Source organism: Lactuca virosa, chromosome 2 (assembly GCF_052849685.1).
Source record: "Lactuca virosa cultivar CGN04683 chromosome 2, Lactuca_virosa_CGN04683_v6, whole genome shotgun sequence".
In the NCBI taxonomy this organism is placed as follows: domain Eukaryota; kingdom Viridiplantae; phylum Streptophyta; class Magnoliopsida; order Asterales; family Asteraceae; genus Lactuca; species Lactuca virosa.
This window is the reverse complement of record NC_136427.1, coordinates 256,757,352-256,773,908: the sequence shown is the minus strand read 5'-3', so window position 1 is coordinate 256,773,908 and position 16,557 is coordinate 256,757,352. Positions and strand designations below refer to the sequence as shown.

The window sequence follows — 16,557 nt, the reverse complement described above, 5'->3', positions numbered from 1 at the left end:
TGTTGATTAATGGCTGATTTGGTGTAAATATACCTGAATTTTGCAGGCTTGTTGTTAGTTTGGTCTTGCCTACTCCAACAGTTCATTTTCTATTTTGTGATATCCATAAGTCAGACGGTTAAAACTCATAAAGGGGGTTGAAAAGGGGGAGTCACGAACAAATAGTTATTGTAAATGTTATGTGATTTGGTATAATTGGCTTATTTGAAATATCTACAAATTTGCTTAGTATTAATACTTTTGTATTTTTTTTTAAATAGCCTTTGAGACTCCTTGTATAATTTATCATAACATTTATATAAAATTTTATATGTAGTTTTGACGATTATATAAAAAGTTTAACATTTGAGCAAACCAAAAATTTTAATAGCATCCAAGAAATGGACAATATGTCTTAACTAGTTCATTACAAGTTAAATATATTATTTAATTAAAGTATTAAACATAAGAGTTAATATTTAATTCAAGTCTTTGAAACATATAATAGTAGCTAATAATCAACTGTGTTGAGATTGCATTCATAGATGCAGAAAGATTAAAATATTAATATTTGAATTTCTATCTCTTTGTAAATGTCGATAATGATAAGCATAATTTGTTGATTTTGTAATGAAAAATTATTGAATTTCAAAGATATTTAAACATTCCAAAATATATAAAAGAACTAAACCATATTACGGTTTTATAATATGAGAAAACTAATGATGGAAGTTATGTAAAATTTGTTAATTACTTTTATGTCCTTAATGCTTATATTTGTAATTTGAAATTTAAAAATGCAAAATGGATGAGGTGTAGATTTTTTATTGGCTCTTTTCATTTTCGCAAAATATTTGCATTTTTGCATGAGCCTTCCCATATATATATATATATATATATATATATATATATATATATATATATATATATATATATATATAAAGAGAGAGAGCTAGGTTCAAATGTTTATAGCAACTATTGTGTACATGAATACACCAATAGGAATTTAGGAAATAATAAAATAAATAAATAAATAAGGGTGATTTAGTAATTTGATATATAAATTCCATAAATATTTCCTATAATCTAGTTATATTGACTTTTACCCTAATTTCTCCAATATTTATCTACGGCCGTTCTTTTTCCTTCACCCGACTAGTGTTTGTGTGTGTACGAGAGCACGTTTTTTATCATCAACAAACGCTCCTGCATCCCTCATCATCATCATCATCATCATCATCTCGTGTTGCGATCTCCATCTTCAACGCCTCTTTCCCAATCGTCGACCACCATTGCAACCTAATACCACCGCCAACTACTACTCTAAATAAGGGATATCAAAATCAAACCTTATAGAGAAAACCCTACGCCTCACCATTGTCGTCGGCACCCTTCACACATGATATAACCACCCACCGCTAACTACTACTTTAAATAAGGGATATCAAAATCAAACCTTATAGAGAAAACCCTAAGCCTCACCATTGTCGTCGGCACCCTTCACACATGCTATAACCAATAAAAAGTGAAATGCAACGAAATACCCATGAATAAGAGGACGGCAATCCCACGCATCTTCGTTTCCCTTTATGAGAAGGTAAGATTTTTTATATCCACTTTTGATTTTTTAAATAATATATGTGGGAGGTTTTGATAAACCTTGATTTTATGAAACAGAAAAACTTCATTGTTTGTATATCATCTTTCAAGCTACAAACGGCTTCAATCTACAAACGGCGATTCCATGAACTCTTTAAAATATATTAAATTGTGAGCCTAAATATGGGGAAAAGTAATTAAAAGAAACTAAAAAAAGTCATTCACTAAGAATCCATTCAAATATGTGATGAGCATTGGGTTTAATAGGAATATTTCTTGGCATCCCAAATTATAATTTTCACAAGTACATGTTATGAACGGTGGAACATGATTTTAAAAGAATTGTGTGTATAAGGTGGATCCATCAATAATTTTTATTAAATTTTAATTGGTATTCCAAGTAACTTTGTTTAGTTCAAAGAAATTTGGAATTTTGTTATCGTCTTAATCATTTTATGTCAATTGGTACTTTTCATTTAATTTAATATTTTGATTTACCAGAGGTTTTAACATGTTTGTTTGGAATGTTACTTAAAGTTTTTTGGTCGCCTTTTCAATTGGCTAAAGTTTCATCATGATTTTTGTTTATGTCAAGCTTTACTTATGGATTGTTTGCCATCAATGAGTTCATATCCTTCTACAACTCTCCTATATAAAGTTATTCCGACAGAATGTCATTCTCCCAGAATGTCCGCATGTTTTGAAGTGGTTTAGGGGTCAAACATATACACGACATCTAAGAACGAACCAAGAAGGTGAATGAAGATTCATTCAAGATAATTGCAGGTTAGTTTGAATGATTCTTGAGGAACGTTTTTTTTTAATTTTAAAATATTCTTAAGTGGCTGGTAATACTAACGAGAAATACATTCTGATAGAATTTTTAAAAATATTATTGTTGTATTCTGATAGAATTTTAGGCAATTATTTATATGTTTAATGTGCAGTTGTTTCATTGTTTAAAATTTCTCCAACTTCATATGTATCTATGTGCAAGTTCCAAATATATTTTACAATTCTTTGGATGAAATTGGATTAAATACTTTGTCTAAGGGTTAAGTAAGAGATTTTTTTTCATATCAAAATGCAAACACCTGTTCAGTCTATGAGAATATAAATATTACATAAAACTTGCGTTGCTAGTAATTCTGACAGAATACATTTATATATGCTTTAGAATGTTTATACATATAGAAGAAAAGACTATGATTTAAGTGCATTATGTAATGTATTATGTCAGAATTTATTTATATAAATGCATTTTGTTAAAATGTCTTTAAGAAAGTTTGTTAACAACAAATATATTTTCTTCACTGGTAATACTAACGAGTAATGCATCTTATTTTTTCAGAATGACATGGAGAAGGAATACATCACATTTTCGTAAGAATAGTTTGAATCAAGTGAATTATCTTGACTATTGAAGAACGAACGTGTATACTAGCAGAATGTATTCTGTCATAACGTATAAAGCGTTTCTTAAGAACAATATTCTTTCAGAATTGATTAATGTTTTTGTTAGATTTTAATGTTTTTTTTCTTTTTCAGTCATTCTTAGTTTTAATCTTTAAGAATAATGTAATTTTTAAACCGTTATTAGTCTTATTTTTTTCAGAATGAATGTAATAATTGTTCATAGTCTTATTCTTTACGAATTAATGTTATTCTTGATAATATGTGGTATAATTCTTTAAGCATATTAAATATAAAAAAATATCTTGAATGAAACCATTCCACAATAATAAAATCAAAAATATATTTCGTAGTTTATAGTTAATTTTGTCATTCTGATGGAATAAAATCGGTTACTAATAAAAATTATATTAGAATTAAATTTGAATTAATTTAAAAAATTCAGATTTTTAAAAATAAGTGAATTAATTAACCCTTAAATTCCGAAAATTTCATTTTTTTTAATATAGGTTAATTGACCAAAATACCCTTATGCTGAAATTTGAGTGATTATATGGTGCATGTTACCCTATTGTAATATCATAGACTCTCAGATCATGAATCATGATTCTATTCCATCCGTTGGTCCAGATTTGTGCTTACGGGCACACAATACTTAGTGAAAACAAAATAACCTAAGTGTATATATATATATATATATATATATATATATATATATATATATAGAGAGAGAGAGAGAGAAAGAGTTAGGTTCAAATGTTTCTCACATCTATTGTGTGCTAGAATGCACCAATAGAAATTTAGTATTAATTATATGTATATTAAATGCTATCCATACTTATAACTCATTTTTATGGAAACTAATTAAATCCGTCATTAATGTCAACAATAATATTCTTTCAGAATGAATTCATATCTAGAAGAATGAGAGTGTATTCTAGCAGAATGATTCCATGCAACTTTATTGTATTTTAAGTGAGTGAGTCCTGAAACAAAATACGAACTCATATATAAAAACCTAGATGCGAATTCATTCTGAAAGAATGTTATTGCTAACATTAATGACAGATTTAATTAGTTTCTATAAAAAGAGAATTATAATTATGGATATCATTTAATATACATATAATTATGGAAATCATTTAATATCTATATTTATTTAATTAAATAATTATTTAATTTACTAAATTCCTATTGGTGCATTCTAGCATACAATAAATGTAAGAAACAAAATAACCTACCCTTATATATATATATATATATATATATATATATATATACTATAATTTTAAATTTTCAGAATTGATCCTTAAGGTATGCACAATTGTCAAATCTGGTCCAAGTTTTTTTTTTTTTTTGGTCTCCCACTACAAGAATAAGCACCTATAGGGACGAGTTCTATAGGGATGACACTAGTCGTCGCTATAGGCCTCCTATAGGGACGACATATCGTCGCTATAGAGTTGACCATTTTTTATTGACTTGTTGTCTCAACATGTTAAGCGGGAAAAATGAGGGGCTGGCGCGTTCTTTAAACACCATGGCACATTGCATGGGGCCATGGTGGAGATGGTGGGAATGAACCTCCCCGACGTCCACAGAAGATCCCTACATCCTGTGAGTCATGTAAGTAACTTCTTATGATAAAATATGTCTTCATATTGAATATATTTTTAACATACTAACTTTTCAATTACATGTGTCAATGTAGCAAAGCCAAAGAAAACTCGTACGAATGGACGAAACATAAATTTGAATCGAATGTTCGATGATAACAAAGGGCCACTACCACTTGAAATTGAACTTACGGGAAAACAATTTAAGTTTTGTGGAGACAATTACCAAGTTTACATACGGTGTGTCTCAAATAGTGTTGCAAAATTTGTCCCTTTTCACTATCCAAGTTGGAAAGATGTCCCTGCAAAATTCAAAAACAAAGTTTATCTTGAAGTGCATGTAAGTATACAATATAATGTTTTATTTTTATTTAAATCTTATAATTTTTAGATGTGTAATAATCCTTTCTTTTGTAGAACTATTTTGATATTGAAGCTTTCCGAGACGCACCTTTCTGCAATCAAATTATTCAAGGAATCGACACTGATTGTGCATCGTGTTACAGGCGTCGGAAAGGAAAGTTGAAGGAACATTTTGATACAATGGGAGGCTATAAGGATGTAGAATTCGTAAAGAGAAATCCCCCACGGACACAGTCTGAAAAAGAGTGGGGAAAAGTTATCGACAAGCTTACACAAATGAAAAATGGAAGGGAAAGTCTGTACAAAATAGTGAGAACAGAGGAAAACAACTTTATCCAAGTTCACATGGGAGTGAACCATATTCCCAAAAACGGTTTAAGGAAGTAAGTTTTTTTTAGCATTATTTAGGATTTATTAACAGTTATATGAAATCTTAATAATAGTTTTTTTTCTAACTCTATATAGAGAAAAGCAACAGGAAAGATGAATTATATTGAGGGTTGGAAGAAGAGTCACTATAAAGAAGGTCGTGGATGGTGCAACATGTGAGCACAACAAGATCGGGTAAGTAAAAAGTTTATGTATTATTATGGTATTAAAAGTGGATTACCTATATTGCTTATATTGCTATTTAAAGCAGATTAAAAAGGTCGTGGTTGTCTTATTTATAGTCGTTATGCTGCCGATTTTTAGTTAAAAAAAACTAATGTATGTTTATTGTTTTTTTTGTTGTAGGTTAAAATTGAAAATGAGTATAAGAAAATGTTGGACGAGGTTGGTGTTGATGAATCAAAAGTCAAACAGCTAGAATGCTTGGCTCGTGTACTTGGAGAAAGGAGTGGTCATACACGGGGTGTTGGTCGAAAAGTGAAAAATGTAGCACCTTATAATATCCCGGCTCCTTCAACAAATAATGTAGACCTCAATGCATTTGCTCTTCAGTTGACTCAACAATTGAGTCAACAGTTTAATCATCAAATGCAACAAATGTTCATGTCTCAAAATCCAAACAGCCAACCTCCACCGTCGGTTCAATTCTATATTGATCTCTCACAGGTACAACTTCCGAACAAACAAGTGATATATAATGATGATGCTCAAAGTGATGATGCTCAAAGTGATGATGATCAAAGTACTGATTGGCAAACTTCTAGTGGATCAGATTAAATTAGATAGTATTTGTAATTCTATGAAACTTTTATACATTTCAAATGAATGTTTTGGTAAATGTTTTGAGATTGTATTATATTTTAATGTTTTGAGATTATATGTATTTTAATATTTTGCAATTAAATTTACCGATTTAGCTATTTTGTAAATTTACTGTTTTAAGAATTTGGGAAATTATAATGGTTAAAAGGAGCTATATGGGCATACCTATAGAGACGAGATGGGCATACCTATAGAGACGACATGTCGTCTCTACAGATACCTATAGAGACGGCATATTGTTTTTATAGGGGCATCTATAGAGACGACACGACATACCTATCGAGACGACATGTCGTCTCTACAGATGCATCAACCACGAAGAAATAACGTTGCTCTAGGGTGACTGCGGCCCACTATGTATCCATCTATGGAGACGACTGATTGTGTCTATCGTTGCATCTATGGAGACGACATGGTGTCTCTATAGCTGTACTTGTGGAGACGGCAAGTTGCTTTTATAGATTAATCTATAGAGACGACATGTCGTCCCTATAGCTTTATCAAAGGAGACCATAGACTTATAGCGATGAACCAGAATAGGGCGACATATCGTCACCAAGGGCTACCAATTGCGACGAGTTTTTTAGTGACGACAATACAGATCTATTGCGACGGGGCTATAGAGACGAAAGCTATAGGAACGACATATCGCCCCAAAGACCTATAGGGACGACTTTTTGAACCTATAGAGACGACAATTGTCGTCCCTATAGGTCTCGTTTGTTGTAGTGTCCTTTATTATGTATAAGGTTTTTTTTTTGTTGGTCTCCTTTATTATGTTGACTAAGATATTATATAATAATCCTATTTGACCGACTATTTGTTACACTCGGCTATTATCCATAGTTAATACCAAATGTTGATTAAAAAGGTTTTGACGAATTTTAAACTCATTTACTCGGAAATTCTTATGCATATGCTTTTTCTAGTGGAAATCTTGTTATTTAATTTTCTTGTTCATTGGGTTTTCTTCAAATTGAATCATGACGCCTTACTGCGTCGTGAAGTGATTATTGATTGTTTAAGAATGTTTAGATTTGTGTTTCTTTTTACATTGTTGAAATTTTGCTATTAGTCTTCTTCGAAATGTATCTTGTTGCTTCTAGTTATACTGATTAGTGATGCAGAGTTGATTAATTTATGCTAATTCTAGTGAAAAGCTTGTCGATTTTCATTTGGTTGTTCATATATGAATTCTTAAAAACTTCAATTAGATGTTCCATGTTTTATTTGGACATATGTTGTTTTTTACATTGTGAAATTGGATCCTCTTGATGTGTATTGATTTGATTACATATGTGAATTTCATTTAGGTTCTGTTATTTCTATGCTTATGCTCCAATAATTCATTTACCGATCGAAACCTGCAAAGTTATGATATTAAAATACAAAATAAAAATCGTATTATTGTAATAAAGATCTTGAAATACAAACTAAAATTCGTATTATTGTAATAAAGGAAACTAAATTCCTAATACAAATATTTACATGTGTTGGGACATTTTGAAGGACCCTCCTTGGCTTTTATATACAAATTAATTTTTAATTTTCTTAAATTTTTCAAAGACACAATATTTTGAAAATATCACTCGTTAAGCGAACGAATCCTAATAGAACTTCTACGTACCCATAACTCATACATCACCATATAAAATGTATCAAAAGCTATCGGCTTTCGATGCCATTGAAAGTGATTTTGTACCTTCAACACATTCTTCTGCAGCTTCACATACTCATCAGAATCAACAATCTCCTTGAGTATCCTCTTCAAAAATGGAATATCTTCCGTCGAAACAACAACTGAAAACCTACTCCAATCCAATATATCTGCAAATGGCAGATCATAATGATCCGCCAACACAACAGGAACACATCCATAATAGATTGCATCACCTATACGAGCCGTGTTCACTTCAAACCCTTTCGCATGAATACAAAACTTGCTTCCAAGTAGTGAATCTGAGTAAGGTGTTTTAAGTCGTTTTTTATGAACACCAATCTCTGTATCATTCATCCATGTCCTAACCAACGATTCACGTACCCTCGAATTCATCGCTCCCGCGTAAAACGCAAGCATTTCCCTGCAACATCATGTAAAATGTTAAGTCTTAAATTGTGTGCTACCAATAACTGCCAGTCTGCTATCATGCTTATAAAGTGATTATGAGGTTATTGGGCTAGTCTTTCATTGCGAGCTTAATGATTACAATATGCTATCAAAGCACTAACCTTTCAGACGGGTGTCGGATAGGGGGGATGCCTGGTCTTGGCCATATTTGTGGTATTGATGCATCTTTGTGTGCATTGTATCCTTGCAAGAAGTAACTTGAAGAACAAACAACTTGAATCGCGTTGATTCTAACTTCGGGTGCTTTATCCATTGCAGTCCTTCCAATAGAATGACATGCAACATAGAAATGATCAGCGCCACCTGTACGGTTCCAAAACGGGTACTCACGCCTGATTGTTGAAATATAGTCTTTGATGAAGTTTTTGATGCCACCCGCTCCTATTCTTTTGTCGTGTCTCATACTTGCAATAGAAAAAGGCAAGAAAAAGAGGTCTGCTTCGGCTGGATCATGTGTAATGAAGTGACTCGATGAGAGGGCAATTTTGAAGAAGCTTTCGCTAGCGTAATTGCCACCTGGAGAACTACGGGTTTCGGGCAAGAGGACGTTGGCAAATGGGTCGGTTTTTTGGTGTGGGTAGATGTAGATTTTTAAACTTTTGTTCATGTGTTTGTAGTTCTCTAAAAAGATGTCTTTGTCATGGTACACCTCTATGTTGTTCAAATCCTTTCCTGAAAAAAAATACATAAATAAATCTTAAAGTCAAAAAGATAAACAACATATGCCCAGACGCAAATAGAAAGACTTGGTCTTAAATCGGGTGCAATTTAGGTCTAAAATATTTTAAGGTTTGTTAGGCCTGATTCTTGGTATTAGGGTGCAAAGGGTTAGTCACTTAGTCTTATATTGTTTGTAAATTTTGTTTAAGGTGTTATATATTTGATAATTTGGTTTTAGTTATTTTTCAGTTTGTATAATCTTTTGGCATGTTATTTATAAAGTTAGTTGATGTATTTTTTTTAAAGATGTATGTGTTATTGTCGGTATTTATCTACCATTTACTAAAAATAAATTATACAGAAAGAAATTGTCCTCCAATATTTTTTTCCTATTCATGTTAAATATTGACATGTATCATATTTAATGAATTTAATAATATTTTAATATATTTTTCATCACTTAATGTTGGGGGAATACTAGTAAGGTGATGGTGGAGAACCGGATTTCTTTATGGATCGTGTAAGGTCACTTTCTGAACTGATATTTCTACCATATGTCCGAGTTACAGGAAATCTAGTCTATAATAATCCAAAAAGACATGAATTATGAGATTGTTTAGAAGAGAGAGAGTTGAGAAGGGTTCTCATGACAGCTCTATAGAGAACCTGTATTTATACTTTGACAGATTAGGGTTTCTATATTCTAAACTAGTTAAACAAATCACGAATTAATTGCATAATCAATGGTTTGCAAAACTGATGGGATTTATCAGCGGAACCACTGCCTGCAGGGTTCTAGCCCTTGGACCCCGCTAGGGGCGTTGCCCCTAGAACCCTGCAAGGGGGCACGACCCCTTGACCCCCACCATTCTATCGTAGAGGCTTATAATTCAATCTTATATATGCATGCACTCTCCGAACATATTATATAGAGTACAAATAATAAGTCTGTTAGCTCACATGTTAGTTTTAATTACACAAAATATCTGGGGTGACACTAAAATCATCAACATTTAACATAGGTAGGAGAATAAGTATAAAGAAAAATAAGTATAAAGAAATTGTAGGATGATATTTAATTTAATGTTTAAATTTAAGTTAAATAATATTATAGTTGCCATAATTTTAAATTATTACATAATCAATAAAATATATAAAAAAAAAATCCAAAATAAACAAACGTATTAGACCATCTTTGTGGTTTAGAATAGACTATCTGCGCTGCCCGCGATGTACGTCTCTTTTTCTAAATATAGGCACTTCAAAGAAGCTCTCAAGTGGGCCACTTGAAGTGGCAAAACTGTAACTCGTGTCCCATTACCAGAAAAGTATGGAACCAAATAGCATGATTAATTTAGTTATTTATTATATTAAATTTGTTATATAATATGTTACTTTCGTTTGTTGTTGGTTGTGGTTGTGTTTGTACTCGAGATACTTATAAATCATTACTCAATTGCCATTTACATAACATTGGATTGTTTTCATGTGCCAAGTTATAACATATTAATATATTATATAGTAAGTTCCTTCTGAAGTAGGACAAGTATGCGCATTCTACGTATAGATGTCATAAGCTAATCTAATAAAAATACAATATTACTTTAAGATATTTGTAAAAAGTCTCTTGTAGATCTTTTAGGGGTTATTTATTGACCATCAAAACCATTAGCCATAACCTCTTGACACAAGACATTGACTAATTCCATTTCCTTCTATTATTGGTCATGAACTTGCAACTTAACCAATTTGAACTTCAACTTTTGAAAAATCAAAGTTTGGATTATGTAGTTTAATAATATATTTTCGAAATCATATGATTATCAATGTTCAAAATATTGGGATTTAATTTCTATTCGAATCTATCATAAGAAATACAATCACAAATAATTTCTTTCCACTACAAACAAGGAATATAACATCTATATATTAATCAGTTTTATTATATATGATCTAAAATTCAGTACACATTTTTTTGTTGAAAACGTTTTTGAAAAATTGTATATTTTCTGAATTATACCTTTGAAATATTACTTATTTCACTAAATATGGATCTGTTTCTAAAAAAAGGAATTTTATTTTGCTCAAATAAAACAAACAAAACATGTGGCGGAATATACTCGATATAGTATGATTATTTCTGTCTTTTATTCCAATGTGATGCAGTATTACCTTTTTTTGAGGGCTTAGAACTTCCAGCTGATGGTTGACCCCCCTCATGCACCACCGCTTGACTTGTATTTACCATGGAATGTTGTCCACTTCCTCTTTGCCATGGAGGACCAGTCACCTCCGGTGAATTTCCGCCACCATTGCTGCCATCAACGTAGGTGGAGGTCGGTTGTTCTTCGTGCAATATCCGAACAACATCCTCATACTGGCTATGAGTAAAGATGTCAGGATTAAAGCTTTTGGCAGATTGATCAACTGGGGGTTTCATATCGGAATGAAGATAATCATGGTCGTGTATTGGCAGTTTTGAGGTTGAAGGAATAAATGTAATGAAAAAGAAGGTAACTTTCAAAATAATCAAGGTGCATGATGTCATGAAGAACAAGCCTTTGAATGAAGTATTCAGCACCATTAGAGCCATGTATTTGGTCAAAGCTCAAAAACATTCACATACAAACACCAAGAACACACACCAACACAGACACAAAGATCTTATGACGTTATTGGTTCCTGAGAACTATATATGGTCATAAATAATTTATACACATATAAACACTAATAACACATGACACTACGCTGAGTTTTACCTATAAGGTATTCAGGAGGTATATGTGTGTGTATATATCACACACAAAAACACTAAAAACGCACACCAACTCAACACCAAAGAGTAGCAGAGGAGGTATAAAGCATATTGGGGGGCTCATAGGTTAAGTAGATTCTTCAGGCAACATGGCGAGTTTTTAAGTATAGGGTCAGACAAATTCTACATGATCAATAGTTTGAAGGAAATTATTAAATTATAGACGCGAGAAAAGTTGACAAAAATGGCTATAAATTAATTATTAGAAGCTTCAAAATGAATCTTTAATAAGCGTTTAATATGATTCGGTGTCAATTTAATAAAGATAGAATGACAAGGACATAATGGTCCATCCTCATATGCTTCTTTTCTCCCTTCAACATTGGTTTTATATTAACTACTATATTATTTTATTTAACATATAATTCAATCAAAAAATTAATTAATTAACAGATTTCTAAAATGATTTCTTAACAAGACAATCCATAACAACGAGGTCTTCTAATTGTTTAATTTATTCCTGGAGACATTCGTAAATTTAAAGTAAACTTTTTTGTAAAGTTCATTTTATGAAATAGCATATTTGAAAGACATGTGTAATAGTTATTACACTTTTTTATATCATGATTCTTTTTTCATTTTTGACATGTGAAATTGAATTTGGATACTTAAGGAGAAAGATATATATTAGGGACGATTTTTATGTGTTTCTTACCATTTCTATGTATGCTCCTCTGATTTTTGTGCATAAAAACATGTTACAACTTATGTATTGCAATGACATGATGTCGTAAGCACATTCATGAACGAAAACATGGACCGGCATATATATATATATATATATATATATATATATATATATATATATATATATATATATATATATATATATATAGTATGCCAAGATACGTGTCTTGTACGTAGAACAATCATATAATACTCCGACGACACGTCTCTAGAATGAAGTCATATGTCGTGCTATATATATGAAAAATGAATATATATCTTTAAAGGTATAAAAGCTTAGGTACCCAAACTCACCATAATACATTGTTTTGTATCATATATATGCATTATAATGCCCTTAAACTTCAATCCTAACTTGATTTATTTTCAAAATTTTCGAAATTTCACTATTATCTTCCTTTTACATCACATCTTTCACACGAACACCTACCGGTCTATATATATTATTGTTGAAAATGAAAATTATGTAAGAGGAAGATAATGATGAAATTAATAAAAATCTTGATAGTTAATTCAAGTTATGAGTTGAATTTTAAGAACTTTCGATTATTACAATGCATATAGTAAAAACGACGTAATATGGTGAGTTTGGATACCTAAACTTATATACATTTAAGGGTATATATATATATATATATATATATATATATATATATATGTGTGTGTGTGTGTGTGTATAGCACGACATATGACTTCATTCTAGAGACGTGTCGCCGGAGTATTATATTATTGTTCTACTTACAAGATACGTATCTTGGCATACAATTGCATATTTTGGAGCTCGAAGAATATGAGCGTTATGAGGATGTTGTTAAGATCACTACTAGAAAAAAAGTTTTCCTTGACAGACAATGTCTGTCATAAATGCCTATATATGACAGACAAATGTCTGTCATTGAAAGCCATGTCATAAAGGAAAATGACAGACATTAGGCTTACACACCAAATCTTAATCAAACTAAACTACATATTTAATGTCTAATAACGCAAAATAAAACATCATACATATATAAAAAGGCTTACACGAACTATGGCGCACATTCAAAAATACGCTCCAAATTCATCAAAAAGTAATTGTCAAATTCATATCACTAGTAAATAAAATTTATGACATAAGTAGCCCATTCTTCACGCACCCTATCAAGCTCGACGTCTGTATATTCATTCTTCCCCCAAAACTGAGACAAAAACTAATATATTAGCAAAAACCATTAAATAATTATATATATAAATATTCTACAACACTTCAAGTCCATCAAGTAACTGATAGATTTACTTACATTGTTATTCAACACTTCAAGTCCATCAAGTAACTGATAGATTTACTTACATTGTTATTCAACACTTCAAGTCCTTCAACAACCGCTTTCATGAACTTAAGAACATAATACCCGCATTCTGTGTAACCAGGCTGAAAGGGACACTGTACAATTATATAACAAATTGTTAGACATTGATCCAACACTAGCTTTAAGTTGTAACAGTTGAAGATTTATACCTATAGTTAACATGAGATCCTGCAAACACACATTTTTCAGGAAAAAAAATACCTTCAGTGCCCTTTCAAGAGCAAGAGATATCATCAGCGCACACACATCACCTGATCAATATTAGCCAACAATGAGCAAAAAGATGATTATATGTAGCTCTTGTATTAGCAATTGAGAAAGAATTTAATGACATCAATGCCATTAAGAATATGTGCAATACCTTCATGGTCTGGTTGATGAACTATATCCGAACAAGGAACATATAGATATGGTAAAGCCTGCATCATAATCATGATACTTCATACTCATCATACTCAATAGCTATTCGACAAATAGCAATCAAATAAAAACAACACTTTGTATCAAAAAATGAAACTTGATTCTACATTGTCAAGTATCTACCAAATTGAAGTTTCTCATAAACTCCCAAGTTTTTAGAGTATCAATATGAGAAACTTACTGGATGAATATGCAAACATGTCTTATGACCAGCTGGTGTTGACACATATACTCTAATCACAGGAACCTCATTCACCTTCCCACCTGTCCATTCAGAAATATAAGTAACAGAGACATATAAACATTTGCAAAAGAACTTTCTTTGCAAAGCAGACATAGACCCTCACTATTTTATATCGTACAATTGGTGTACTTTTATGGTGTAAACAAGCCATTTCAATTATCATATCTTCAGCTTTAATACTTGAACATTCATTTGGAGTTATTTAAAATAAAGGCTTTGTGTGTTGTGTTGGGAGCAATTTATGTGGTACAAATGCAAAGTGCATGCATTTCTTTAAAGGAATTGAAAAACTTCAAAACTTTGTGTTATTGAATCGATTAAGTACAAATAGCCGCAACACATTTCCAAAACGATAGCGCATAGTACCATGGTAAATGGAGACACTTGTAAGAGTGTAGAAAAGTTATGACTCAAGATGAGATAAATAAAATATAGTTCATGAGCATAGATACCTTGAAAGCTACTGTAACAGAGATCAAGGCCTGGAATTGGAGGAGACATGTAGTAATCAATTGAACTATCCGAACGCTGAAAATCTTCAAATCCGGCTGGGAGTCTTCCATTGATTTCTCTGAACTTCGTGAAAATTGGGGAAATTATATACAACACGATCCTCTCTGCTGTTCAATCCATCCAATTGAGAATACAATAAAGATTAGAGTTTGTTACACCTGGACTGATTAAAGCAAATTGGAGAGAGAGAGAGAGAGAGAGAGAGGGGAGCTCACCGATTATGAACAAAGGGAGAGAGATATACTCAAAATGCACTCCCAATTCATGTAAGCATTTCATCGAACAGCTGTTGTGCACATGCTATTGAATGGGGGAAATAGAAATGGACGGCTACCATCGAAAGCAGCCGACTCAAGAACACGGATGAATGGCAAATAATGCGATAGTGGTGAATCGGAGGTACGTCGTCGGCGCTTGGCTCGACTGGGGAAGAGAGAAGAGCGAAAACTTGCATCGACAATTCTGGAATCCTTAACTGATCGTCAAGGAGGAGAAGAAACGAAGGCAGGGCTTTCTCTTTCTCGTCCGGCGATTTCAGACCCATCGCACCCGAGTGGCGAGCTCCGGTGGTCTACGATGAAGCACCACCGTCTGTCGACCCTTAACAGCAGCAACTTCAACGCCCGTCACCACCATCTCTTGTCGACGGCGAAGCTCCATCGCACCTCTCGACCATTGCGTGACCTCCCGCCAGAGAGATCGACGTTCCCAACTTGCTGACGTGAGATCCGCTGAAACAGCTCCATTGGCGATCTCCGTCGTCGCCGCCGGTAGCAACTGTTGACTCCCGTATTATCAATCGGCGCCGGAAATAGCATCACAGCTCCGACCACTAGGTGTCCAGTCGCCGAACGCATCCTTCCTTGGAGATCGAAGATGTAAGGGCAACATACGTCAACAAGTGGGCCTGTGGGTGCCCTAGTACGTTCAAACAAGAAAATCCTCATTTGGGCCTAATTTCGAGATGAGCTACAAAGAATCCTATTTTGGGCTTCCCCAATCCAGTTTCTGGTTTTATTGGGCTATCCCTACAACACAATAATGACCCAATTTTTAAAGATAAAGTTCAACCATTCTACGCTCGCGTTCCGCAAGCTTCGCCCAACAAAATACGTTTTCAAAATACGTATTGCGGTCCGGAATCGCTCGGCATTCTATAAAAAAAAATTCCTTTTTATATATGTGATTTTCTACCATGCATCGTTTCGTTATATATAATAACTATTATTTGTAGGTTAGCAAACAAAAATAATGCTAAGCTATCGATTATAAAGGTCATTTTTCAGGTTTTTTTTTAGAGTTTTCACCAAAATATAATTTTTTTTTCCAAATACTCATCTTTTTTTTCCTCACACCAAACTAGAGCTTTTTCAAATTGTTAGACTGTTCGGGTTTTTTTTCCCTGCTTTGTAATTAGTTTTTTTGCACTAATGTAGTGGTTTATTGGTTTTAATATTTAACTCATATCCTTTAAACCTGCTTTAATTTTTTTCATACTATATAGTGCTCATGTACTTGTCGACATAGCATCATTGTATTATTGTTTGCGATTACTAACT

At 32.4% G+C, this 16,557-nt stretch overlaps 2 protein-coding genes across 6 annotated transcripts; both read right to left on the bottom strand.

Annotated features, from left to right (window-relative positions):
* Nucleotides 1–7,603: 7,603 nt before the first annotated feature.
* LOC145160834 (putative glycosyltransferase At5g03795) lies at nucleotides 7,604–11,930 on the bottom strand. Its single transcript, XM_079080186.1, has 3 exons — nucleotides 11,143–11,930; nucleotides 8,412–8,982; nucleotides 7,604–8,263 (listed from the first exon to the last, which is right to left on the bottom strand). Exons 1-3 carry the CDS (start codon nucleotides 11,561–11,563, stop codon nucleotides 7,768–7,770), a joined length of 1,488 nt encoding a protein of 495 aa, XP_078936312.1. The 5' UTR covers nucleotides 11,564–11,930; the 3' UTR covers nucleotides 7,604–7,767.
* A 1,524-nt stretch (nucleotides 11,931–13,454) lies between these two features.
* Nucleotides 13,455–15,895, bottom strand: LOC145160833 (uncharacterized). 5 transcript variants are annotated; one of them, XR_013738253.1, is made up of 7 exons: nucleotides 15,214–15,892; nucleotides 14,938–15,105; nucleotides 14,423–14,505; nucleotides 14,183–14,240; nucleotides 13,971–14,072; nucleotides 13,753–13,895; nucleotides 13,455–13,650 (listed from the first exon to the last, which is right to left on the bottom strand). XR_013738253.1 is itself a non-coding variant. In XM_079080184.1 (7 exons), the coding sequence occupies exons 1-6, from the start codon at nucleotides 15,275–15,277 to the stop codon at nucleotides 13,761–13,763; spliced, it is 558 nt and encodes a 185-aa protein (XP_078936310.1). In that variant the 5' UTR covers nucleotides 15,278–15,895; the 3' UTR covers nucleotides 13,455–13,650; nucleotides 13,753–13,760. The 5 variants fall into 5 exon arrangements, 4 of the variants coding, with proteins under 4 accessions (XP_078936310.1, XP_078936309.1, XP_078936308.1 ...); XM_079080184.1 differs by having other exon boundaries at nucleotides 14,023–14,072; nucleotides 15,214–15,895; XM_079080183.1 differs by having other exon boundaries at nucleotides 13,803–13,895; nucleotides 14,023–14,072; nucleotides 14,938–15,102; nucleotides 15,214–15,893.
* Nucleotides 15,896–16,557: the final 662 nt, after the last annotated feature.